At 44.8% G+C, this 26,590-nt stretch overlaps 1 protein-coding gene across 4 annotated transcripts; it reads right to left on the reverse strand.

Annotated features, from left to right (window-relative positions):
* Nucleotides 1-863: 863 nt before the first annotated feature.
* On the reverse strand, nucleotides 864-23,361 carry LOC110524028 (AMP deaminase 3). Of its 4 annotated transcripts, none has more exons than XM_036978815.1 (15): nucleotides 23,156-23,361; nucleotides 14,585-14,810; nucleotides 14,177-14,369; nucleotides 13,815-13,980; nucleotides 13,370-13,589; nucleotides 13,151-13,280; nucleotides 12,806-13,000; nucleotides 12,351-12,482; nucleotides 12,097-12,260; nucleotides 9,866-9,992; nucleotides 7,900-8,063; nucleotides 5,613-5,733; nucleotides 2,694-2,867; nucleotides 2,331-2,441; nucleotides 864-2,056 (listed from the first exon to the last, which is right to left on the reverse strand). In XM_036978815.1, the coding sequence occupies exons 2-15, from the start codon at nucleotides 14,803-14,805 to the stop codon at nucleotides 1,880-1,882; spliced, it is 2,295 nt and encodes a 764-aa protein (XP_036834710.1). In that variant the 5' UTR covers nucleotides 14,806-14,810; nucleotides 23,156-23,361; the 3' UTR covers nucleotides 864-1,879. The 4 variants fall into 4 exon arrangements, with proteins under 4 accessions (XP_036834710.1, XP_036834699.1, XP_021458998.1 ...); XM_036978804.1 differs by having other exon boundaries at nucleotides 14,585-14,807; nucleotides 23,156-23,360; XM_021603323.2 differs by lacking the exon at nucleotides 23,156-23,361 and adding an exon at nucleotides 21,591-22,365.
* Between the last annotated feature and the right edge of the window lie 3,229 nt (nucleotides 23,362-26,590).

The following is a 26,590-nucleotide window of genomic DNA, read 5'->3' on the forward strand; positions in this document are numbered from 1 at the left end:
TTCTCTTCATATGACAAGGATTAAAAAGGATTTGCCAGTAGATTGTCGACTTGATTCATGATGTTGACTGCTAGCTAAGATTTTGAAAGTATGATGTTGACATGATCAGTCCAATCAAAGCTACTGTAGATATGTGATTTCATGTAATATTATCTGTGGCCAATGACCTTGAGACTTCTTGGATGGGCACTTCTAATGTAACTATATGGCAACACCCAAGGGGCTTGAATTTTCTAGCTCTCCCCACTGAGCCAATCACAGCGCAACGCTCCGTACACCACAGAAAGCATTTAGCTAGGCTGAAACACCTGCATTTTGGAGCTGCCTTACTCAAGAAAACAAAAAAGAGACCATGTTTATATTCCTTATATTAAGCAAGCCAGACTGCACAATTATTTTTATTTTTTATGTACCTATTGCCAGGGGCACACTCCAACACACTCAGACATAATTCACATTAAGCATTTGTGTTTAGTGAGCCCGCCAGATCAGAGGCAGTAGGGATGACCAGGGATGTTCTCTTAAGTGTGTGAATTGGACCAAAATGTAACTTTTGGAGGTCAGGGATAATGAATGAGTGAAAAGTACATTATTTTCTTTAGGAATGTAGTGGAGTAAAAATAGTCAAAAATATCTATAGTAAAGTACAGATACCCCCCAAAAAGGACTTAAGTAGTACTTTACAGTATTTTTACTTAAATAAACCAATACAATTGGCTAATAAAGAAGTTCACGTTTTGCACATATGTATTTTGTCTTCTATTATATTAAGAGTGTTGACAACTTCTTGTGATTGCCAGTCTCATATTTGACCAACTGTGTTTCAGGTGCATGTGTAACAGTTTGATTCTGTTTGTGTGAAATATTGTAAGTAACTCTTTATTGTCATATAAAAACATACATTTCCTCTATCGCATCATGTACAATACAGTTGAGTGACATTTTATGCTGCATTGAGAGGGTGAAAGTCTCCCAAATTTGTAATATTCGGCACATGATACTAGTTAACCTTTTTTGAAGTGATTTTTGTGGACCATCTCTACAGCAGTGATATAATGAGCACCTCGGAGGAGCATTCAAAATGGTGGAAGGGGCTCCGTAGCAAACCTCTCTTCACAAACTTGTATAATAAAAAAAAAACACCACCACCCTCAGACACAGTTACAACAGAGATACAGACCTCGAAAACAATGCATCAAAATGTATGGCTATCCTTTACATGTCTTTTTTACCTGACGTAATAATATCCCTCCTACCACTATGTACTGTATTTCAAATAGAAAGGCCACAATGACACCACGACCGGTGTGCTCTCGGATTTGGCTTTTAATCGGGCGTTGAGAGCTCTTGTGTTCGCACAGTTGGTAGTATTTCTTGAACAGGACACGAGAACTATGGTAGTGCATAAGCAGTGTCCCTCTGGATCCTATGTTCAACTACAAACAGGGTTTTTGTGGTAGGGATGAAGTTCCTACTTTATCAAACACCATATGGGAAAAAGGCATGCAGACCAAAGAAAACAAGAATCAATAGGGTAATGTTGATTTGCCTAGTGCGGTGCTGTTGGCTTGGCTTGATTTGGTGCGGCTTACACGGTACAGTCTCATTCATTTAGCTCGGTGTCTTATTCTCTCAGTAGCGGTAGCAGTACAGGATTTGGCTGTGGTCTAGAGCTGAAGTGGAGAGAGACCAGAGGTCACTCTAACCCTTTTCAACACTACTGTCACGACCCAAACCATACTGTGCTGCCACAGATACTTTTAACATTGACCTTTCCAACACTGTCCCAGCAGCTACTGTGTGGTAAATGTGTAACCAGGCAAGCGCAGTACAGCTCCGCCTGGCTCGGTAGTGTGAAAAGGGTCTCTTTGTGCTGTGGTCACTCGACCTGTGTGCCGCCGGCCTCGGTCTTCACAGCCTCCACCAGGAAGCTGAGCTCATTGCACAGGGTCTCGTGGCGGTAGGCCATGCGGATCTGAGCCACATTGGTCCGTCTAATGTCATTCCCGTCGGGCCCGTCCTGCAGGTAGTTGGCCCCCAGGAAGTGCTTCTTTTCCTGGCAGGAGAAAAGGGGGATACAGAATACGTGTCACTAAATGCGTGTCACTCCGGTGACACAGCACTGGGACACACTCAGGAGTTCCATGAGGAGGTGGTCGGGGATGGCTACTGAAATCACTTGTGAGGTGACGCCCCGGTGAGTTCTCCTAAGCTGTCGGCATGAGCTTATAGAGGATGAAAGCATCTGTCACTGTCAACAGGCACTACTCGTGCCGCAACGCTACAAATTTACCCAGCAGTTCTATTTACCAGGTATTCATTTACTGTACCTGATGAGACAGACCACTCTGCAGCACACTGTTCCTGGCGATTTCACATGTGTCACAGGTGCTTAGTTTCCACAGCTGGGCCGCGATGGCATATTCCTCCATCAAGGCCTCCTGCAGCATAGGACAAACAGACAGGGGGCTTCTTTGCTAACACGCTACTTTATTTCACGCACAGAAGACTAACCGTCAAACATTGATTTTACAATTGTTACTCTCTGGTAGGTGTGCAGCTGGGTTGTGTAGTTACAATTATTACGACGATGAGGTTCGTCTTGCCTTCTGGTAGGCTAGTTGTCATTTCTGCCACATTGCTTACACCAATCCAATCATTTCATATCTACAGAAGTGCCCAGTGGCTCTGACCTTGGTGTAGTGGAACTGCATGGGGTCGTCGGTGGACAGGGACACACACAGGCCCTTCTGGAGGAACTCCTTGAGAGGGTTCTTGGAGTACTCCAGGAACAGGCTGTTGTTGCTTAGAGGAGACATGGCGATGGGGACCTGGGCCAGGTAGTACAGGTACTGCAGCACAGGACTCTGAGGAGGGAGAGATGGAAAGATGTCAACACTCCCTTTGTCTTGGCTTTGAGCCATGGGTAGGGGGAAGGGTGGGGTTGTTTGGGCGGGTGTGACAGCTAGGAGGGGACTCAGGTGGGATCTGGGGAAAGGATGGTTGGGATGGGATGGGAGGGACAGCTGTATGGGGACCTGGGATCATGGGAGGAGGGAGACAAAGAGGTTCTTATGGTCTTCCACAACTTTCTACATTTTTCACAGATTGCCATGTTTAAATTGTACCATTTGCAACCTTAGAAAATGTTCCAAACTGTGCCATTGTATATTCTACTGCTGTTTCTCATGATTGGTATACACACAAAATGTAACACCAAGTTCCAGGGAAGCTTTCCCAATCTTCATTCTTTGATAGTGCAATTCTAGGTCTTTATTGTCTGATCCACCCTTAACATAACAGTGTGATAAAGACTTCAATAGATGTAACATGTCCAAGTTCAATCCGATTATTTCATGAGTTAGATAATCAATTTTGTCAAATACTCAATGTAGTCTATTCAAAGTTAGCAAAAACACTAAGATCTGTTTACAAAGGTAGACAGGTGGTTTTTACTGTATTCGTTTCCACTTAGCTAAAATAAGCTGCTGATTTGTCATGTATGTCAGCACGGTGCTTGTGAAGTGAACATGGTGGAGCTAAGTTGTGCAAATGAAAAGTGTCCTTTTGACACAAAGAAGCTGATGAAATGTGGAGTGATTCAGTTCTCAGTAAGTGGGCGCTCTTGACTTTTTTTTTTTTTTTTTTTTTTTTTACCCAAAAAAAGGTTTCTGTGGAAAGCAACCAAGGAGAGGAAATTTAGCAGTTTGAGATTTCAAATACACTATATATACACAAAAGTGTGTGGACACCCCTTCAAATTTGTGGATTCGGCTATTTCAGCCACACCCGTTGCTGACAGGTGTATAAAATTGAGCACACAGCCATGCAATCTCCATAGACAAACCATGGCAGTAGAATGGCCGTACTGAAGAGCTCCGTGACATTCAACTTGGCACCGTCATAGGATGCCACCTTTCCAACAAGTCATTTTGTCAAATTTCTGCCCTGCTAGAGCTGCCCCGGTCAACTGTAAGTGCTGTTATTTTGAAGTGGAAATGTCTAGGAGCAACAACGGCTCAGCCACGAAGTGGTATGCCACACAAGCTCTCAGAATCAGACAGCTGAAGTGTGTACTCGTAAAATCATCTGTCTTCAGTTGCAACACTCAATACTGAGTTCCAAACTGCCCCTGGAAGCAAGGTCAGCACAATAACTGTATGCCGGGCGGCCTCCCGGGTGGCGCAGTGGTTAAGGGCGCTGTACTGCAGCGCCAGCTGTGCCATCAGAGACTCTGGGTTCGCGCCCAGGCTCTGTTGTAACCGGCCGCGACGGGGAGGTCCGTGGGGCGACGCACAATTGGCCTAGCGTCGTCTGGGTTAGGGAGGTCTTGGCCGGTAGGGATGTCCTTGTCTCATCGCGCACCAGCGACTCCTGTGGCGGTCCGGGCGCAGTGCGCGCTAACCAAGGTTGCCAGGTGCATGGTGTTTCCTCCGACACATTGGTGCGGCTGACTTCCGGTTTTGATGCGCGCTGTGTTAAGAAGCAGTGCGGCTTGGTTGGGTTGTGTATCGGAGGACGCCTGACTTTCAACCTTCGTCTCTCCGGAGCCCGTACAGGAGTTGTAGCGATGAGACAAGATAGTAGCTACTAAAAGCAATTGGATACCACGAAATTGGGGAGAAAAAGGGGTTAAATTTCAAATGAAAAAAAACAACAAAAAACTGTATGCCGGGAGCTTCGTGAAATGGGTTTCCATGGCCGAGCAGCCGAACACAAGCCCAGATTACCATGCACAATGCCAAGCGTCGGCTGGAGTGGTGTAAAGCTCGCCGCCATTGGATTCCGGAGCAGTGGAAATTAGTTCTCTGGAGTGATGAATCACACTTTACCATCTGACAGTCCCACAGACTAATCTGGGTTTGGCGGATGCCAGGAGAACGCCACCTACCCCAATGCATAGTGCCAACTGTAAAGTTTGGTGGAGGAGGAATAATGGTCTGGGGCTGTTTTTCATTGTTCGGGCTAGGCCCCTTAGTTCCAGTGAAAGGAAATCTTAACGATACAGCATACAGTGACATTTAGACGATTCTTTGCTTCCAACTTTGTGGCAACAGTTTGAGGAAGGCTCTTTCCTGTTTCAGCATGACAATGACCCCGTGCACAAAGCGAAGTCCATACAGAAGTGGTTTGTCAAGATCGCCGTGGAAGAATTTGACTGGCCTGTACAGAGCCTTGACCTCAACCCCATCGGACACCTTTGGGGTGAATTGGAACGCCGACTGCGAGCCAGGCCTAATCACCCAAAATCAGTGCTCGACCTCACTAACGCTCTTGTGGACGAATGGAAGCAAGTCCCTGCAGCAAAGTTCCAACATCTAGTGGAAAGCCTTCCCAGAACAGTGGAGGGTGTTATCGCAGCGAAGGGGGTCCAACTCCATATTAATGCCCATGAGTTTGGAATGAGATATTCGACGAGCAGGTGTCCACATACTTTTGGTCGTGTAGATTAGACAGAAGGGAAACGCTTCCATTCCCATTGAAAGGTGATTTATGAGCTGTGTGGCTCAGCACAGCTTTAAAATATTATAATTCCTGTTACATGTAATTCTTTACTACCCAACCTTGGGCATGTCATAGGTAATGATTAGGGGTCAGTTGAGGTTTCGGACCTTCTTCAGGTTGAGACCGTGGGAGATGTTGTCGGCCGTGAGGAAGGCAGAGACCAGGTGGGTGATAGAGCCGGCCTCGCCACAGTGGGGCCGGAACTGGAAGGTGTTGAGGCCTCGTTCCCTGAGGGAAAACAAAGAATGACGCATTACATAAAGAAGAAGGAGACAAATGTCTGTAACAGTTGGACAAATAAAGTACAGTGGCAAGAAAAAGTATGTGAACCCTTTGGAATGACCTGTATTTCTGCACAAATTGGTCAAAACATTTGACCTGATCTTCATCTAAGTCACAACAATAGACAAACACAGTCTGCTTAAACGAATAACACAAACAATTATACATTTTCATGTCTTTATTGGACACACTGTGTAAACATTCACAATGGAGGGTGGAAAAGTATGATCCCTTGCGGATCAGACCTGCACATTCCTATTTCCAAAACTGTTTCAGTGCAGCAATATTCTTGGGATGTCTGGTGTGAACCGCTCTCTTGAGGTCATACCACAGCATCTCAATCGGGTTGAGGTCAGGACTCTGACTGGGCCACTCCAGAAGGCGTATTTTCTTCTGTTGAAGTCATTCTGTTGTTGATTTACCACTGTGTTTTGGGTCGCTGTCCTGTTGCATCTCCCAACTTCTGTTGAGCTTCAATTGGCGGACAGATAGCCTTACATTCTCCTGCAAAATGTCTTGATTGACTTGGGGATTAATATTTCCATCAATGATTGCAAGCTGTCCAGGCCCTGAGGCAGAAAAGCAGACCCTAACCATGATGCTCCCTTCACCATACTTTATAGTTGGGATGAGGTTTTGATGTTGATGTACTGTGCCTTTTTTTCTCCACACATAGTGTTGTGTGTTCCTTCCAAACAACTCAACTTTGGTTTCATTTGTCTACAGAATATTTTGCCAGTAGCGCTATGGAACATCCAGGTGCTCTTTTGCGAACTTCAGACGTGCAGCAATGTTGTTTTTTTTGGACAGAAGTGTCCTTTTGTGGTGTCCTCCCGTGACCACAATTCTTGTTTAGTGTTTTACGTATCATAGACTCGTCAACAGAGATGTTAGCATGTTCCTGAGATTTCTGCAAGTCCTTAGCTGAAACTAGGATTCTTCTTAACTGTCACGCCCTGATCTGTTTCACCTGTTCTTGTGCTTGTCTCCACCCCCCTTCAGATGTCACTGTTCTTCCCAATTATCCCCTGTGTATTTATATCTGTGTTCTCTGACTGTTTGTTGCCAGTTCGTCTTGTTATTTCAAGCTATCCAGCGTTTTTCCTGTCAGCGCCTATGTTTCCCAGCCTCTCTTTCCTCGTCCTCCTGGTTTTTTGACCTTTGCATGTCCTGACCCTGTACCCACCCACCTGACCTCTCTGCCTGACCCTGAGCCGGGCTGCCGTCCTGTACCGTTGCTCCACCTCTGGATTACTGAACTCTGCCTGTCCCTGACCCTGAGTCCACCTGCCATCCTGTGCATTTGCCTTACCGTGGATCTTCGACCCCTACCTGCCTTGACCTGCCTTGACCTGCCTTTGCTACAATAGACATTGTTACTTCGACAGTCTGCATATGGGTCTTAGCTTGATTCCTGATATTAATCTCATTAAGCATTCTGCGCTGTGTTCTTGCAGTCATCTTTGCAGGACGGCCACTCCTAGGGAGAGCAGCAACAGTGCTGAACTTTGTCCATTTATTGACAATTTGTCTTACCGTGGACTGATGAACATCAAGGCTTTTAGAGATACTTTTGTAACCCGTTTCAACTTCATACAAGTCAACAATTCTTAATCTTAGGTCTTCTGAGATCTCTTTTGTTCGAGGCATGGTTCACATCAGGCAATGCTTCTTGTGAATAGCAAACTCAAATTTTGAACCAACGTCTCCAATCCTGTCTCATTGATTGGACTCCAGGTTAATTGATTCCTGACCCCAATTAGCTTTTGGAGAAGCCCTTAGCCTAGGGGTTCACATACTTTTTCCAACCTACACTGTGAATGTTTAAATTATCTATTAAATATAGACAAGAAAAATAAAATAATTTGTGTATTATTACTTTAAGCACACTGTGTTTGTCTATTGTTGTGACTTAGATGAAGATCAGATCAAATTGTATGACCAATTTATGCAGAAATCCAGATAATTCCAAAAGGTTAACATACTTTTTCTTGCCACTGTATGTATTGTATATTGCGAGTCTACCTTTAATCATAGCAGTAGGCTACACATAGGAATAACATTAGTACAGTACATGTTTTCCTGACACCCTGGTCATGAGCAGTGACTTACTTCCTCAGGTTGTTGAGGACCATGATGTTGGCGTACATGTGGAAGAGGTAATAACTGTAGGGGGGGTTTTCGCCTGAGGTCCACTCCTCGGGTTTGGGGCTCTTGTAGGAGAACATGTGGTCACTGTGCTTGGACTCATCATCCACGCTGTCGAACCCGGTCACCTACAGGACAGGAGGTGACCTGAGCAGGTGCCATAGCTGAAGCACTGTAACCATTTTGGCACTAAATTGCTGCTACACATGATGCTTGACACCGGAGTGTGCTACACGATGGTGGTGGTAGAAGTCGTGAATTACTCTCATACAATGTAAAATGCTTTGAGACCCGAAGTACTACTGTATGAATGCAATCCAATACCAACATTTTATTATTAGGAGGAATATATATATATATATATATGTGTGTGTATGTGTATGTGTGTGTATGTATATACAGTTGAAGTCGGAAGTTTACATACATTAAGGTTGGAGTGCCTTTAAACAGCTTGGAAAATTCCAGAAAATGATGTCATGGCTTTTGAAGCTTCTGATAGGCTAATTGACATCATTTGAGTCAATTGGAGGTGTACCTGTGGATGTATATCAAGGCCTACCTTACAACTCAGTGCCTCTTTGCTTGACATCATGGGAAAATCAAAAGAAATCAGCCAAGACCTCAGAAAAAAAATTGTAGACCTCCACAAGTCTGGTTCAGCAATTTCCAAATGCCTGAAGGTACCACGTTCGTCTGTACATACAATAGTACGCAAGTATAAACACCATGGGACCACTCAGCCGTCATACCACTCAGGAAGGAGATGTGTTCTGTCTCTGAGAGATGAACGTACTTTGGTGTGAAAAGTACAAATCAATCCCAGAACAACAGCAAATGACCTTGTGAAGATGCTGGAGGAAACAGGCACAAAAGTATCTTTTGTCACAGTAAAGTGAGTCCTATATCGACATAACCTGAAATGCCACTCTGCAAGGAAGAAGCCACTGCTCCAAAACCGCCATATAAAAGCCAGACTATGGTTTGCAACTGCACATGGGGACAAAGATCGCACGTTTTGAGAGAAATGTCCTTTTTATCTGATGAAACAAAAATAGAACTGTTTGGCCATAATGACCATCGTTATGTTTGGAGGAAGAAGCGGGAGGCTTGCAAGCCGAAGAACACCATCCAAACCGTGAAGCACGGGGGTAGCAGCATCATGTTGTGGGGGTGCTTTGCTGCAGGAGGGACTGGTGCACTTCACAAAATAGATGGCATCATGAGGAGGAAAATTATGTGGATATACTGAAGCAACATCTCCAGACATCAGTCAGGAAGCTAAAGCTTGGTCGCAAATGGGTCTTTCAAATGGCCAATGACCCCAAGCATACTTCCAAAGTTGTGGTAATGGCTTAAGGACAGCAAAGTCAAGGTATTGGAGTGGCCATCACAAAGCCCTGACCTCAATCCTATAGAAAATGTGTGGGCAGTACTGAAAAAGCGTTTGTGAGTAAGGAGGCCTACAAACCTGACTAAGTTACACCAGTTCTGTCAGGAGGAATGGGCCAAAATTCACCCAACTTATTGTGGGAAGCTTGTTGAAGGCTACCCAAAATGTTTGACCCAGGTTAAACAATTTAAAGGCAATGCTACCAAATACTAATTGAGTGTATGTACACTACTGACCCACTGGGAATGTGATGGAAGAAATAAAAGCTGAAATAAATCATTCTCTACTATTATTCTGACATTTCACATTCTTAAAATAAAGTGGTGATCCTAACTGACCTAAGACAGGGAATTTTTACTAGGATTAAATGTCAGGAATTGTGAAAACCTGAGTTTAAATGTATTTGGCTAAGGTGTATGTAAACTTCCGACTTCAACTGTGTGTGTGTGTGTGTGTGTGTGTGTAGTTATTTCACCATTTCTGACTTGGAAATCAGTCTGATAAAGTTGAGCTACTACACTGTGTTTTGTAAATACTCACGTATTTCAAGAAAACGTGTATCTCCTTGTTCTTTTGTGGATTGACTGTAGCCTCGAACAGGGGGAGGAAAATATTCTCCAGCAGCTTGGCGAAGTTCTGTATTATCTTCTTCGACCTGAAAATGTCACTGCAAGACAAAATGTTACATTTGTGAAACGTATCTTTAGATAGACCGATGTAATTTGCTTGATCACTGTAAGACTGATTGATGGTGGATTCAGTTCAATTATTTGTTGATAAATAATAATGCTGACAACAGCCTTTCTTTGTTAAAGTAGCAGCACCATTCCTACTATCCTTTGTGTGACTTATACACTCATAGAAGAAAATGGTTCCAAAATGGTTTTTTCGGCTGTCCCCATAAGAGCACCCTTTTTGGTTCGATGTAGAACCCTCTGTGGAAAGGGTTTTTACAAGGAACCCAAAAAGGTTCTACCTGGAACCAAATGGGTTCTACCTGGAACCAAAATTGGTTCTTCAAAGGGTTCTCCTATGGGGACAGCCTTTTAGGCTCTGGGAATCAATTGCTTCTAAGTTAAATAACAACCAGTAAAAGGGACCATAACCTTGGTTGACAATGTAACGTCCTAAACTCAGCGAAAAAAGACACATCCCTTTTTCAGGACCCTGTCTTTCAAAGATAATTAGTAAAACCCCACATATCTTCATTGTAAAGGGTTTAAACACTGTTTCCCGTGCTTGTTCAATGAACCATCGACAATTAATGAACATGCATCTGTGGAACGGTCGTTAAGACACTAACAGCTTACAGACGGTAGGCAATTCAGGTCACAGTTATCAAAACGTAGGACACTAAAGAGGCCTTTCTACCGACTCTGAAAAACACCAAAAGAAAGATGCCAAGGGTCCCTGATCATTTGTGTGAATGTGCCTTAGGCATGCTGCAAGGAGGCATGAGGACTGCAGATGTGGCCAGGGCAATAAATGGCAATGTCCGTACTGTGAGACGCCTAAGACAGCGCTACAGGGAGACAGGAAGGACAGCTGATCATCCTCGCAGTGGCAGACCATGTGTAACAACACCTGCACAGGATCGGTATATCCGAACATCACACCTGCGGGACAGGTACAGGACGGCAACAACAACTGCCCGAGTTACACCAGGAAAGCACAATCCCTCCATCAGTGCTCAGACTATCCGCAATAGGCTGAAAGAGGCTGGACTGAGGGCTTGTAGGCTTGTTGTAAGGCAGGTCCTCACCAGACATCACCGGCAACGATGTCGCCTATGGGCACAAACCCACTGTCGCTCGACCAGACAGGACTGGCAAAAAGTGCTCTTCACTGACAGGTCGCAGTTTTGTTTCACCAGGGGTGATGGTCAGATACGCGTTTATCGTTGAAGGAATGAGCATTACACAGAGGCCTGTACTCTGGAGCGGGATCGATTTGGAAGTGGAGGTTTGTCATGGTCTGGGGCGGTGTGTCACAGCATCATCGGATTGAGCTTGTTGTCATTGCAGGCAATCTCAAAGCTGTGCATTACAGGGAAGACATCCTCCTCCCTTATGTGGTTCTCTTCCTGCAGGCTCATCCTGACATGACTCTCCAGCATGAACACTGACATTCCTGTCTTGCAGGAAATCACGCACAGCAATACTACTCGTTCTGTGCCTGATGTTCTGCAAGACAGGAATGTCAGTGTTCTGCCAAGGCCAGCGAAGAGCCCGGATCTCAATCCCATTGCGCATGCCTGGAACCTGTTGGATCAGAGGATGAGGGCTAGGGCCATTCCCCCCAGACATGTCTGGGAACTTGCAGGTGCCTTGGTGGAAGAGTGGGGTAACATTTCACAGCAAGAACTGGCAAATCTGGTGCAGTCCATGAGGAGGAGATGCACTGCAGTAATTAATGCAGCTGGTGGCCACACCAGATACTGACTGTTACTTTTGATTTTGACCCCCCTTTGTTCAGGGACACATTATTACATTTCTATTAGTCTGTGACTTTTTCAGTTTATGTCTCAGTTGTTGAATCTTATGTTCATACACATATATACACATGTTAAGTTTGCTGAAAATAGGATGTTTCTTTTTTTTGAGTTTCTTTTATTTTACTTTTGAATTTTTTTTATCTTCATTGCCATGGAACACTTACAACTAGTGCAGTTTTACAAAGACCATTGTGGTTGAAGCATTGTAGTACCACTAACCTGGAGATCAGCATTGAGAGCAAATTCCCTTATCTTCCCTTCTCCCTGTGGCACTTACTAGATCCTGGGCACTTGGATGATCCAGCGCATGTTGGGGGAGTGAACCTTGTGCTGGATGAACCATGAGGCCAGGCTCTCCCACTCATCAGGGGAGCGGCCGTAGATGGACATACGGGGCTCTGCGTGCTGGTACTTACTCTCCTCCAGCTCATGAGCCACTTCCTGTTATAGAGGAAGAGAAAAGCAATTGCAGTATGTTAGAGATTCCCATGATAGTGGAATTGTGATCTTGATCTTAAGTTGGCGCTATACCTTGATGATGCGTGCAAAGTATTCCCCTTTGATGTAGTTGTCTGTTTTCAGGTAAATCTCTCGGAGTTCGCTTGCTCCTACAGGGTTGTACTTGGAGTTGAACTTGTCAAAGCGGTGGAATGTTTGCCTTCCCTAAGAGAGTACACGTTTATCATGCATGACAGGTTTTTTTGTCAACAACAGCAGTTTAGCACCACTATCATTGATCCTCAAACACACTATTGGCAAGTTGCATGGAACCTACAGCAGAACTGCAATTGTTTAAAGACATACTTCTGAGTATTCATATATGCATTATAATGGTGTTAGGAACTGCTTATGAGCAGTTTAATCGTCATGCAGAATAGGTTATTAAATCCGTTAAAAATCTTGATGTAAACTGTAATAACCTAAATACTATCCAACAATATTATTTCAAGCATTGGAGTGTCTAAGAGTTTCTGGAACATTCTTACAGCGTGTACGTCCAGGGAGTCCACAGTGAGGTCATAGGGGTCCATGGCCAGGGTGTCAAACACCTGTTTCAAGGTGATCATCTGCCCCCCCTTCTCCAGCACCACGCGGTCTGCCTCGGTCTTGTAGGTGGTCTGGATGAACTTCAGCAGGTGCTTCTGGTTCATGCAAGCGGCTGCGTGGATGTGAGTGTCTACCTGTATTCGCGAGGAGGCATAAGCCGACATATTTTGTCAGCTTGTTCTAAAGCTCAGCTTGAGTCAGTGAGATGTCATTTATGACCATGTAATCATGGGAGTTTCAACCCTTGTATTTGCATTCCATCTTAAACTATATGCGTCACCAACCTTCCTGACGTTATAGAAGTCTCTGTGAGGCACACCTTTCAGCTCCTTCAGCTCAGCCATCTCATTCAGCATCTCGTGCAGATAGAACTTGGAGGCCACGAAGTTCAGTCGTCTGTAGCAGTAGGTTTTCCTGGAATGACAATGAGATGATATGAGAAACACCATAATAGAGGGGGTCATTGGGAATTGGGCAACAGTGTGAGGTGGTGGGGTGCTCACGTGGGCCCGTCTACGATCATGGCGAGGACATGACTCAGGTCAATGGCGAAGGTCTCCAAGTCGGGGTAGGGCAGGCTGTGGGGCTGCTGCTGCTTCAGGGCCTCTGCATCGTCGTACACGTACACTATGCCGTCCTTCATCTGTAGAGAGTAGTTCAGGTCGTCAGGGATGCCCTCCGTAGTGTACGGGTCCTCCCCCTCACGAGGGCAGGGGCACATATCTGCAGAGGACAGGATCAAATAAGTGACCAGAGGGAAGAGAGGAGAGAGATGATAGGTGAAAGGAAATGACAGAAGAAGAGGCTGAGAACGAGTGTCTCGAAGTGGAGTTACTTTTCTAAAGCTTGAGCTCAGAAATAATAAAGGAAAAGCTGTTTCTAAGACTCTTAGCCCCAAAGCTGGTACTGTATGTGGTTGATGCTGGATGTGTACATGTGATTCTCTACCTGGCAAGATCTCATCCTCCACGTTCCACTTCTGGTTCTCAGCACTGCGAAGGAACTGGGCGGTGGTCCTGGGGAAGCGATGGTAGGCCAGCCTGGAGTACTTCTCCCTGATGAACAGGGCCTTCATCAGTGTCTTGGCTGCCTGCTCATAGTCCTCCACTGTTATCTGGGAAGAATGCGTGTTGACAGGCCATTATAGGCAATACACTGTCATTAGAAATGGCAACTCCTAGAAGTATTGTTTCCAAGCTAGCTCTTGCCTTGGTGTAATTTTTTGGGGGTCATTGCATGAAGGATATGACATGATTTGTGATGTGACTCAAGGAGATTATATAAATATATTATGTTATGATGACGCTTACCCCTGCACAATAATCTCCGCTGATGGTGACCCTCTGGAACTCTGGGGAGTTCTCTGGGATACTGGGGCAGACAGGTGCGCCAGGGAAGAGCAGAGGAGTGACTACAGACATAGCCCACTCTGGATTGATGTTGAGGGAACTGGGGAACTGCTGAGATACCAACTGGGAACGCTTCATCTTAAAACTCTTCTTCCTGGAGAGATCAACATCATACAAGGTGATAAGTGGACATTCCGGACCCTAGTCTCCATTTAAAATCAATGTCATTCAATTCACTTTGGGAAAATAATCCTCACTGAAAGTGTCTACATTTGAAGTTCAGTTCATTTCAGTGACTTGAAATACTTTGAAATTGACTCCCAAAGTCCCTGACCTATTAGACCCATTAGTTTATATGTGCCCTCTGACCTCTTGGTGCTTTCCTCAGAGTACTGCTCGGCGATCTCCTTGAGCATCTCCATCTCCCGGTCCTGGTGCAGGCCGATGGGGCAGTCCTCAGGCACGGTGTACATGGACAGGGCATCCTTGGTGTCCTCCTCCTTCAGCACCGAGGCGTACACCTTCTCTGCCAGCAGACGCACCGACTCATCCACCTCGCTCAGCGAGATCTTGGGGAACTGACGCGGCATCTCTACTGAAACAGAGGAACACGGGTTTAAAACACATGGTGTAATTGTCCTTAGGATTTGAGTTATAAAATGATTTATACAGTACCAGTCAAAAGTTTGGACACACCTACTCATTCCAGAGTTGTTTCTTTATTTTTTTTACTATTTTCTACATGTAGAATAATAGTGAAGACATCAAAACTATGAAATAACACATATGGAATCATGTAGTGTCCAAAAAAGTGTTAAACAGATTCTTCAAAGTAGCCACCCTTTGCCTTGATGACAGCTTTGCACACTCTTTGGTATTATCTCAACCAGATTCATGAGGTAGTCACCTGGAATGCATTTCAATGAACAGGTGTGCCTTGTTAATTGGTGGAATTTATTTTCCTTCTTAATGCATTTGAGTCAATCAGTTGTATTGTGACAAGGTAGGGGTGGTATACAAAATATAACCTTATTTGGTAAAAGACCAAGTCCATATTATGGGAAGAACAGCTCAAATATGCAAAGAGAAACGACAGTCCATCACTACTTTAAGACGTGACGGTCAGGCAATCCTGAAAATGTCAAGAGCTTTGAAAGTATCTTCAACTGCAGTCGCGAACACCAGCAAGCGCTATGATGATGAGGACTGCCACGGGAAAGGAAGACCCAGAGTTATAAGTTCATTAGAGTTAACTGCAACTCAGAAATTGCAGCCCAAATAAATGCTTCACAGAGTTCAAGTAACAGACACGTCTCAACATCAACTGTTCAGAGGAGATTGCGTGAATCAGGCCTTCATTGTCGAATTGATGCAAAGAAACCACTACTACAGTGCCTTGCGAAAGTATTCGGCCCCCTTGAACTTTGCGACCTTTTGCCACATTTCAGGCTTCAAACATAAAGATATAAAACTGTATTTTTTGTGAAGAATCAACAACAAGTGGGACACAATCATGAAGTGGAACGACATTTATTGGATATTTCAAACTTTTTTAACAAATCAAAAACTGAAAAATTGGGCGTGCAAAATTATTCAGCCCCCTTAAGTTAATACTTTGTAGCGCCACCTTTTGCTGCGATTACAGCTGTAAGTCGCTTGGGGTATGTCTCTATCAGTTTTGCACATCGAGAGACTGAAATATTTTCCCATTCCTCCTTGCAAAACAGCTCAAGCTCAGTGAGGTTGGATGGAGAGCATTTGTGAACAGCAGTTTTCAGTTCTTTCCACAGATTCTCGATTGGATTCAGGTCTGGACTTTGACTTGGCCATTCTAACACCTGGATATGTTTATTTTTGAACCATTCCATTGTAGATTTTGCTTTATGTTTTGGATCATTGTCTTGTTGGAAGACAAATCTCCGTCCCAGTCTCAGGTCTTTTGCAGACTCCATCAGGTTTTCTTCCAGAATGGTCCTGTATTTGGCTCCATCCATCTTCCCATCAATTTTAACCATCTTCCCTGTCCCTGCTGAAGAAAAGCAGGCCCAAACCATGATGCTGCCACCACCATGTTTGACAGTGGGGATGGTGTGTTCAGCTGTGTTGCTTTTACGCCAAACATAACGTTTTGCATTGTTGCCAAAAAGTTAAATTTTGGTTTCATCTGACCAGAGCACCTTCTTCCACATGTTTGGTGTGTCTCCCAGGTGGCTTGTGGCAAACTTTAAACAACACTTTTTATGGATATCTTTAAGAAATGGCTTTCTTCTTGCCACTCTTCCATAACGGCCAGATTTGTGCAATACACGACTGTTGTCCTATGGACAGAGTCTCCCACCTCAGCTGTAGATCTCTGCAGTTCATCCAGAGTGATCATGGGCCTCTTGGCTGCATCTCTGATCAGTCTTCTCCTTGTATGAGCTGAAAGTTTAGAGGGACGGCCAGGTCTTGGTAGATTTGTAGTGGTCTGATACTCCTTCCATTTCAATATTATCGCTTGCACAGTGCTCCTTGGGATGTTTAAAGATTGGGAAATCTTTTTGTATCCAAATCCGGCTTTAAACTTCTTCACAACAGTATCTCGGACCTGCCTGGTGTGTTCCTTGTTCTTCATGATGCTCTCTGCGCTTTTAACGGACCTCTGAGACTATCACAGTGCAGGTGCATTTATACGGAGACTTGATTACACACAGGTGGATTGTATTTATCATCATTAGTCATTTAGGTCAACATTGGATCATTCAGAGATCCTCACTGAACTTCTGGAGAGAGTTTGCTGCACTGAAAGTAAAGGGGCTGAATAATTTTGCACGCCCAATTTTTCAGTTTTTGATTTGTTAAAAAAGTTTGAAATATCCAATAAATGTCGTTCCACTTCATGATTGTGTCCCACTTGTTGTTAATTCTTCACAAAAAAATACAGTTTTATATCTTTATGTTTGAAGCCTGAAATGTGGCAAAAGGTCGCAAAGTTCAAGGGGGCCGAATATTTTCGCAAGGCACTGTAAAGGACACCAATAAGAAGAGACTTGCTTGGGCCAAGAAATGGACATTGGACCAGTTTAAATATGTCCTTTGGTCTGATGAGTCCAAATTTGAGATGTTTTCTTCCAAGCGCTATGTTTTTGTGAGACGCAGAGTATGTGAACGGATTATCTCAACATGTGTGGTTCCCACCTTGAAAGATGGAGGGGGAGGTGTGATGATGTGGGGGGGCTTTGCTGGTGACACTGTCTGTGATTTATTTAGAATTCAAGGCACACTGAACCAGCATGGCTACCACAGCATTCTGCAGTGACACTCCATCCCATCTGGTTTGCGCTTAGTGGGACTACCGTTTGTTTTTCAACAGGACAATGACCCTACACACCTCCAGGCTGCGTAGGGGCTATTTGACCAAGGAGAGTGATGGTGTGCTGCATAAGATGACCTGGCCTCCACCTCAACCCAATTGAGATGGTTTGGGATGAGTTGGACCGAAGAGTGAAGGAAAAGCAGCCAACAACAGCTCAGCATATGTGGGAACTCCTTCAACACTGTTGGAAATGCATTCCAGGTGAATGAAGCTGGCTGAGAGAACGCCAAGAGTGTGCAAAGCTGTCATCGAGGCAAAGGGTGGCTACTTTGAAGAATATAAAATCTATTTTGATTTGTTTAACACTTTTTTGCTTACAACATGATTCCGTTTGTGTTGTTTCATAGTTTTGATGTCTTCACTATTATTCTACAAAAGTAAAAAATAAAGAAAAACCCTTGAATGAGTAGGTGTTCAAACTTTTGACTGGTTCTGTAAATGACTTGAATGAAGACTGTTGGTATGATTATTATATCATCTCTGACGAAATACTACTGCTGTTAGGGAAAATAAAACATTATCTTGGCAGAGGCAGTAAATACAAGCACAACACGCTGAATCTGAGAGCCCGGTGTAATGGGAACACGTGTTTGCAACACCTCGGCCTAAATCACTGCAGTACACATGTCCTTGAGTGTCCTTGTCCTCTATGTGCCTTCATTTGCTGTCAGAGTCGTAATCATGTTACAGTAAACAAAAGTGTTCACCAAAAAGGGCACGTTACAGAGACGGCATCACTGTTGACCTCCTGGATCAGAGCTCAGTCACTGAGCATGAAAAGGAAAACCGTTCACCCACCCAGCCTCTCTGTCTCCAATTGTCGGTCTCAGTGACTCTGTGCATTTTGTTGGTAAAGCATTTTCGACTGTGATGCAGACAAAATGGCCTTGATAATGTGTTGAGTATGCATATCAATCAACTATCCGTTCATGGGATAGTATGAGCTCATGGCTGATCATGTCAATATTGTTGCTGCACAGGATGCAAAAAAAATAATAATTAGTTTTTAAAATGAGTGACCATATTAGGCGACTGCCTTCCCCCTCCTCCCCCCCAAAAAAGTTGAAATGATGATAAATGATTCCTTTCTTGTTCTACAGAATTGCCCATAGGCTTGGTTCAGGGTAGATCTGGTTACTGTGGTGTTTGTTTCTGCCTGGCAGTTTCACAAAACCACTGTTATGCAACAAGCATGGTTTCGTTCACGTCTTTCAGTTCCATTGTCTGTTCCAGTGTTGTAGCAGAAAACCAACTCTATTCACATGAAATGAGACAGAATATTCCCAGTCAGACCAAGCGGACAGAGATAAGGAGGGGTTAACAATCTTGAGGTCCATTTCTACTGTAAAAGGCTAAGACAACCCAGAGTGTTTGTTGTTTTAGTATTCAGTTATTTGCAGACTATATTACTCTTGGTTCCCAGGACCTTTCTGCAATGTTTATTTGTGTAGCCCTCAAGCCTTACAATTACCGGGCTTCCATTTGCAACCAACTGATTCTGCTGATTCACGTAGCTCCGCCATTTTGGTGGGACACAGACCTTTGGTTGCTATCCAACTATCCAGTCTATGATGTTTGCTGTGTTCTTATTTTATTGACCATGTCTCCACGTGTGACTATTAATACTAGTGCCACTATTAGGGTAGCATCTGTGACTGAGTGGGTCAGTTGGCCAGTTCACCAGTCAGACGTCACGGATACAGTGTAGAGCAACAAGCCACTCTATCAAATGAGTGCTTCGCTGTTGACTCTCTTTCACCAAATGTTGACATGGAACTCAAGCCATCTAAGATCTTTCAACAACTCCAGTGCCCTAAAATAGGCCCACAATGCTTTGGAACATTTCCCCACTGGTTGGAACATTTCCAGCCTGTTCCTCATCCAGCGTCTCTAGGAAGGCCGCATTTCTGACGAGTCTTCCCAACACATGCCTACTGTTCCAACAGCTGGGCAGTCTCATCAACAGCTGGGCCGTCTCATCACATTAAATGTTATTTACCTCATGCACTGAATACAACGTGTGGAGACTTTACAGTGAAATACTTGTTTACGAACCTTTCCCAACGATGCTGAGTACAAGTACCAGATCAATGTGCAGAGATACTTGAGGTAGATACGGTGCATTTGGAAAGTATTCAGACCCCTTGACTTATTCCACATTTTGTTACATTACAGCCTTATTATACAATGTATTCAATTGTTTTTCCCCTCATCAATCTACACACAATACACCATAATGACAAAGCAAAAACAGGTTTCTAGAAATGTTTGCACATTTCTTACAAATAAAAAAACAGAAAACTCACATTTACATAAGTATTCAGACCCTTTACTCAGTACTTTGTTGAAGCACCTTTGGCGGTGATTACAGTCTCGAGTCTTCTTGGGTATCTCTACAAGCTTGGCACACCTGTATTTGGGGAGTTTCTTCCATTCTACTCTGCAGATCCTCTCAAGCTCTGTCAGGTAGGATGGGGAGCATCGCTGCATAGCTATTTTCAGGTCTCTCCGGAGATGTTTGATCGGGATCAAGTCCGGGCTCTGGCTGGGCCACTCATGGACATTCAGAGACTTGTCCCGAAGCCACTCCTGCGTTATCTTGGCTGTGTGCTTAGGGTCATTGTCCGGTTGGAAGGTGAACCTTCGCCCCATTCTGAGGTCTTGAGCACTCTGGAGCAGGTTTTCGTAAAGGATCTCTCTGTACTTTGCTCCGTTCATATTTCCCTCGTTCCTGACTAGTCTCCCAGTCCCTGCCGCTGAAACAAATCCCCACAGCATGATGCTGCCACCACCTTGCTTCACAGTAGGGATGGTGCTAGGTTTTCTCCAGACAAGACTTTTGGCATTCAGGCCAAAGAGTTCAAACTTGGTTTCATCAGATCAGAGATTCTTGTTTCCTTTAGGTGCCTTTTGGCAAACTCCAAGCTGTCTGTCTTGTGTCTTTTACTAAGTAGTAGCTTCCGTCTGGCCACTCTACCATAAAGGCCTGATTGGTGGGGTGCTACAGAGATGTGTTCTCCCATCTCCACAGAGGAACCCTGGAGCTCTGTCAGAGTGACCATCTGGTTCTTGGTCACCTCCCTGACCAAGGCCCTTCTTCCCTGATTGCTCAGCTTGGCTGAGTTTGGCTGGGCGGCCGAGTCTTGGTGGTTCCAAAATTCTTCCATTTAGGAATGATGGAGGCCACTGTGTTCTTGTAGAAACATCTCAAGGATGATCAATGGAAACAGGATGCACCTGAGCTCAATTTCGAATCTCATAGCAAAGGATCTGAATGCTTGTTTAAATAAGCTATTTCTGTTTTTTGTTTGTTTATACATTTACAAAAAATTCTATAAACCTGTTTTTGCATTGTCATTATGGGGTATTGTGTGTAGATTGATGAGGGGATTTAAATATATATATATATATATATATATATATATATATATATATATATATATATATATATATATTAGAATAAGCTGTAACGTAACAAAATGTGAAAAGAAGTCAATGGGGTCTGATTGACCTGCACCACACTGCTAAGTTTCTGACCTCCTCCTTAGAGTCAAAGTCAGTGGCGTCGGTGATCATGGAACCTCACCCGACCCATACGCTGTCTATGGCAGCCTGACGCATATACATACAACACAGTCAACAACAGTGTATATGGGGACAATAAACTGAGTAATTTACTGAGGGATTTAGTTGTTGACTTTGTGACCGTGTGGAAGGTCAGTGCCTCTATACACCATCACACACAATCCAAACACATGACATCATCAAACTGGCGACTCATCCTAACTTATTGTCATTTCCTCTGAAAATGCCCCTTTTTCAGCATTTGTCTATTGTCAACTTGCTGTGCTTCCTCACAGTATTTTCTTACACACAGGAAGTGCTCTATCCAGTAGATCCTGACCCTCAGAGTGCCCCAAGCCATAGAAATTCAATGACCCCTGCCATTCACACCACGCCCATTGTCATCATCACAACACAACGGGATGGTCAGTAGCTAGCTTTTTCTCTCACTCTTACCTTCTGCAGTGATCCGGGCCATGCCTGGCTCTTTGGCTCTGAGTGATGAGTCTGTATTCCCCAGTAGTGACTCTCTCTGTCTCTCTTGTGAATCTCTTTGTATCACTCTGTTGATCACTACTGTGACGCAGGAGGGGCTCCCTGTGGTGACTCTCTGTCTCTCTTGTGAATCTTTCTGTATCACTCTGTTGATCACTGCTGTGACGCAGGAGGGACTCCCTGTGGCGACTCTGTCTCTCTTGTGAATCTCTTTGTATCACTCTGTTGATCACTGCTGTGACGCAGGAGGGGCTCCCTGTGGTGACTCTCTCAGTCTCTCTTGTGAATCTCTTTGTATCACTCTGTTGATCACTACTGTGACACAGGAGGGACTCCCTGTGGTGTCTCTCTGTCTCTGTTTTGACAGCCTCTCTGTCTCTTCGGTGTGATACGGTTGCTTTATCTCTTTCTGTGTGTCTTTCTCAGGATTCGCTCAGTTGTTTATCAGCCCTGGTCTCTGTATGAGGCAGCAGCTGGTTGTTTCTGTGTCTTGAGTATCCTTTCCCTCTCTATTTTAGGAGGCTGGGAGCGTCATGGCGACCCGACCCGCTAATCCAAGTCGTGTATGTCACAACGGGCTCTCAGCGAGGCAGTGACTCAGCACTCACTGAGAGATAGGGTGACGGGGGAACCTAATGTCCTCCTGATCCCCCCTCCACCCACCATACACTGTAACAGTTGTAAGGAGAACAGGAGAGCAGAGTACTTCATTCTTGCTTGAATAGATCATTACTGGCAGGAGGCAACCCCTTTGCCTTTGATTTTCTAGTCATGTCTTTGAGGGAGGCAAGCAAGACGCTCTGCTAAACAGCAAAGGTTAAAAAAAAAAATGCTTGTCTGCACCAGCTGGCTCTACTTAAAGCCAGGCCTGGAACTGAGCCATTGCAGCCTGCCAGGAGCATAGCAACCACACCCTGCACTGTGGCGAACAGACAACTGAGCTTTACCAGGTTTCCATAATCCATAACAGGACCAAGAATACAAGTACCTGATAGATTAGAACGTGCTGTACACACTAGAGCTTATGGTAATTTATGGAACACTCTGTCCCTGAAACATTGCGGCACACTGAATGAAACACAGTGAAGGACACAATGTTGTAGTAAAATGCACACATCCCCAATCCCATGCTTTGATTGACCTTGACATAGGATACCAGGCATAGAGTACTGTAGAGTACATAGAGTACTGAATCCGTTTTGAAGGGAGTGGCCTCCTTTACCCTTACTATACGCTGGGTGTCAACAGTCACATGTGGCCCCTAAGCATTTACAGAAACAACAAGCATAATGTAATCCAATAGTAGTATGCTGACACACCAGGGTGAGAAATGCCTGCAGCTACTTGTGCGGTGCAATGATCACAATCACTGGTCCAGTGACAGGGAATGGAAAGTGTCAGGAACACGTCAGATTATAAACACAGTTCGAGGGCAGTAAAACAAATGTCGTTTGTCTCCAATGAAAACGTGCAAACCCCCCCCCCCCAAAAAAAAAAGTACGTAGAGACACAGGCCTGCTACTTACCCCAAAGTGTAACAAAGCTGAGAAGGTGGTAGATATATTGTCTTGGTGCCTTGTTTATTTGTTCGGTGTTGTCTCCTGATGCTCCAGAATCAGACGAGTGGAGTGAGTGTGTGGTGCTCTCAGCAGACTACTTCCACTTACTTATCTATTGAAAGGCTGAGCTGCGTCTCCCCGGCCGATCCTTTATTCGCATTGGAAACAATTGGAGGAAACCTGACTCCGCCTCGGAAAGCGTTGCTGCTGTACCTGCCCATCCCACAGAAACTTGTGTGTGTAAAGGTCCAATCCTATCCTGTCCCAGTCCCAAAACCACCACTTCCTCATCTCTCACTCCCACTCAGAGCCACACACAACCACAGCCGCTCTCCAGATTAGTGCTTGACTAATGATGGCATTGGAATTGTATTATATGAAGGACTGTGACATTTTGCAATATATTCAGTACACTGGTAATACGGCAATCCAGTTCTTTACTCGTACGAGAAGAAATCACACTTTTTGACAGTGACGCATAGAAACACACATAGGAACATGGGATTCGCATGGATTTATTTAGGCTTAGTGTCTGAGTGAGCTCTGCGGTTTTGAGCAAATCAGCTCCAGGGTGCCAGCATTGTGCCAACGAGGCCTACATTTAGGAAGGAATGAAAGATAAGACAACCAGCTCCCTTATCACTCACAGAAATTCAGCTTCAGGGGAAGTGTACCTACATACTTCATGCACTTCCATATGGAGTGTTGGTACAGAGGCCAGGCTCTATAATAATTGCTCGCCTAGTGATGAAAAAAAGCTACATTTAGATGTAGTAGTAGTAGCACTTCCAACCTGGCATTGGTCTCCACACTCTCATGCTATTTAACATGTAGTAATATCATTGAATAAGATTAAATAAGACACTAATGCTCTTTAACATGTAGTAACATCATTGAATAAGATGAAATAAGACACTCGTCCTCTTTAACATGTAGTAATATCATTAAATAAGATTAAATAAGACACATGCTTACAGCGCTGCACACAATTAGTGTATGAACTCTGTCAGTGTAAATTTGTGTTTTGGGTTATTGCACTGACCCTGCTGAATGCCAGTGCACATGCTCATACCTTGAACAGTACTTAACTCTTAAATGCTGGTAGAGAACAATGGAATGCCCCGGGCTGCGTTCTCACCTCGGCATTCAGACAGTGCTCTTTCTCTTTCATACTGTATGTGCCTGCAAATGCATCTAAATATTAATTAGCATACAGTGTGTGTGTGTGTGTGTGTGTGTGTGTGTGTGTGTGTGTGTGTGTGTGCGTGCGTGGTTAGGTTTGAAGCTTCTCTAACCTGCTTCTCTAACCCAGCAGTTATATTTCATCTGCAGCTGTCTGCTTCCCTTACATGTGCAAGTTGAGACAGGGCCTCTTCACTCAAGCGAAGAAATCTTTGGCCAAATATTACAACAAACAAGCCTACTGGCCAGAAAATGTTGTTCAGCATTCTCGCATTTCATAAACACTGTGTTGGGATAGACCCTCATTTCCAATGCTGTAGTACAAATAGTTCCACCTGAGAATTTGTCAGTGTTGCTATATATTGATAACGTGAAGAATTATGACACTAAGGTGTGAGTCAGATGTGCCTCCTTCGGATTAATACAAATTTGAATTGGAACTTCACTTCTATTAGTCCGGTCAGCACTTACCTCTTCTCTTTGGTCAACAAATCAACCAATCCAATGAAGAAATAAACATTCTACTAAAAGGGTATACTTCATAGCTCACAAGAAACCAACAACACACACCACAGATCATTTTCAACTGCAATAAAACTTTATAGAAACAGAATTCTTTGGAACATGGTGATGATAAATTAACATTTGCCTAACAGAATAACAAGTGGATTAATATTCATCTCTAGTTGATACTGAGGGACATATTCTATCATCACACCAGCGTACTAGATACTCTGGATACTCCTAAGGGGTTGAAGCAGTCCATCTTCAGGAAGAGTACACTGTTCGAGAAGCTCCACACCCAGGGATGAAAGTACTTTGACAGCTTGTGGCTCCTGTTGGGTCTCATAGGAAAAGTCTGTTCCAACAGTACTTCCGACAGTAGCTGCTGCTGCTCATGCAGAACAGCCTGGATCGGTGGGCACTGGATAATTTCTGTCACCTGCCCTTTGTGGTTTGGGGTTGAAAGGGCAGTGGAGGAACTAGGATGGCAGGCAGGGCACATGCTGGCTGATCCTCTCTGGTCCATGGGAGGCCATGAGGTATCAATAGGGCTCCTGATTGGCGCAGCGGTATAAGGCACTGGTCCCATAGGGTGGCTCACAATTGGCCCAGTGTTGTCCAGGTCAGGGTTTGGCCGGGGTAGGTCGTCATTGTAAATAATAATTTGTTATTAACTAACTTCACAATTTAAAAAAAGGTAAAAAATAAATAAAATGAAGGTGTGTGTGCGACCCCTTACAACTGGCTTTGCTCCATCTCTTCAGAAAGAGACTCTTCATCCACCTCCAAGATCGAGGGCAGTGATGGAGAGACACACACTGGGAAGAAAGGCCCAGACTTAAAGTTAACGTCCCAGTGAATGGGCTTCACTCTCTTCCTGCGCCCTCGTTGTCTATTCTCCCGCTCGGCCTTGGCACAGGAGGCGGGCATGTGCCCCCGCTTGATAGGAGGCTGTTCTGCCAGTGGGACCAAGGGGGTCAAGAGGGTATCAAAGGGGCACTTCTCACCCGCTTGCACGACTCTCATACTGGTCAATAAAGGGGAGTGGTCGGTGCGACCTGTGTGGCTGGGCGAAGTTCTGGTCAGGGGGTGACAGCCATCATCTCCGCAGACTAAAGGTGGACCACAGAGGAACAACCTCTCAGTGCTACTGAAGGACAGGGGCTCAGAGGGTAATATGATTTGTCTGTCACCCACTTGTTCTGGTAGCTGCTGGTCCAGCATAGCAGACCGGATCTGTAATAGCTGGATCTTCTTCGACACACGCCGTGATCTGGCGTTGGCAGGCCAGGCTGGCACTGGGGAGGCAGGTGTGGCAGGCACTCGGCTGGAAGGAACCGGAGATGCAGATGGAGTAGGCACCAGAAGGTCAGGCACATGGTTGACCATTGGGGTAGGCAATGGGATGGCCATCAGGGGAGGTGAGGCCTACACTGCAATGGTTGGCAGCACAGGGAAAGAATTGGTGCTCTCCCTCCTACCCATGGAGTTTATAAGCTCTAAGGTCTGGTTAGGGAACCTCAGAGTGCTGCCATCAGTATGTCTTGTTATCCTAGCTATCCCGGTCTTGGGTCGAGCCAGGCTTCTGCTGGCCTGGACCTCCGGCTGGAGGATATCCACAGGAGAACATGGCGGCTGCAAGAGGCTGCCGTCGGACAGAGACCGTCTGGCCTGAGCAGGAGGAGAGCGGGGCCTTTGGTCCTGGATGTTAGACCT

Source organism: Oncorhynchus mykiss, chromosome 1 (genome assembly GCF_013265735.2).
Source record: "Oncorhynchus mykiss isolate Arlee chromosome 1, USDA_OmykA_1.1, whole genome shotgun sequence".
Classification (NCBI taxonomy): Eukaryota; Metazoa; Chordata; class Actinopteri; order Salmoniformes; family Salmonidae; genus Oncorhynchus; species Oncorhynchus mykiss.

Coding starts and splice junctions, on each gene's coding strand:
- LOC110524028 (XM_021603323.2), bottom strand. CDS start 21,612: ATGGCCCGGATCACTGCAGAAG. Junction 13,981..14,176: donor GCGGAGATTATTGTGCAGGG/GTAAGCGTCATC, acceptor CATTCTTCCCAG/ATAACAGTGGAGGACTATGA. Junction 9,993..12,096: donor ATCCAAGTGCCCAGGATCTA/GTAAGTGCCACA, acceptor TTTGTCTTGCAG/TGACATTTTCAGGTCGAAGA.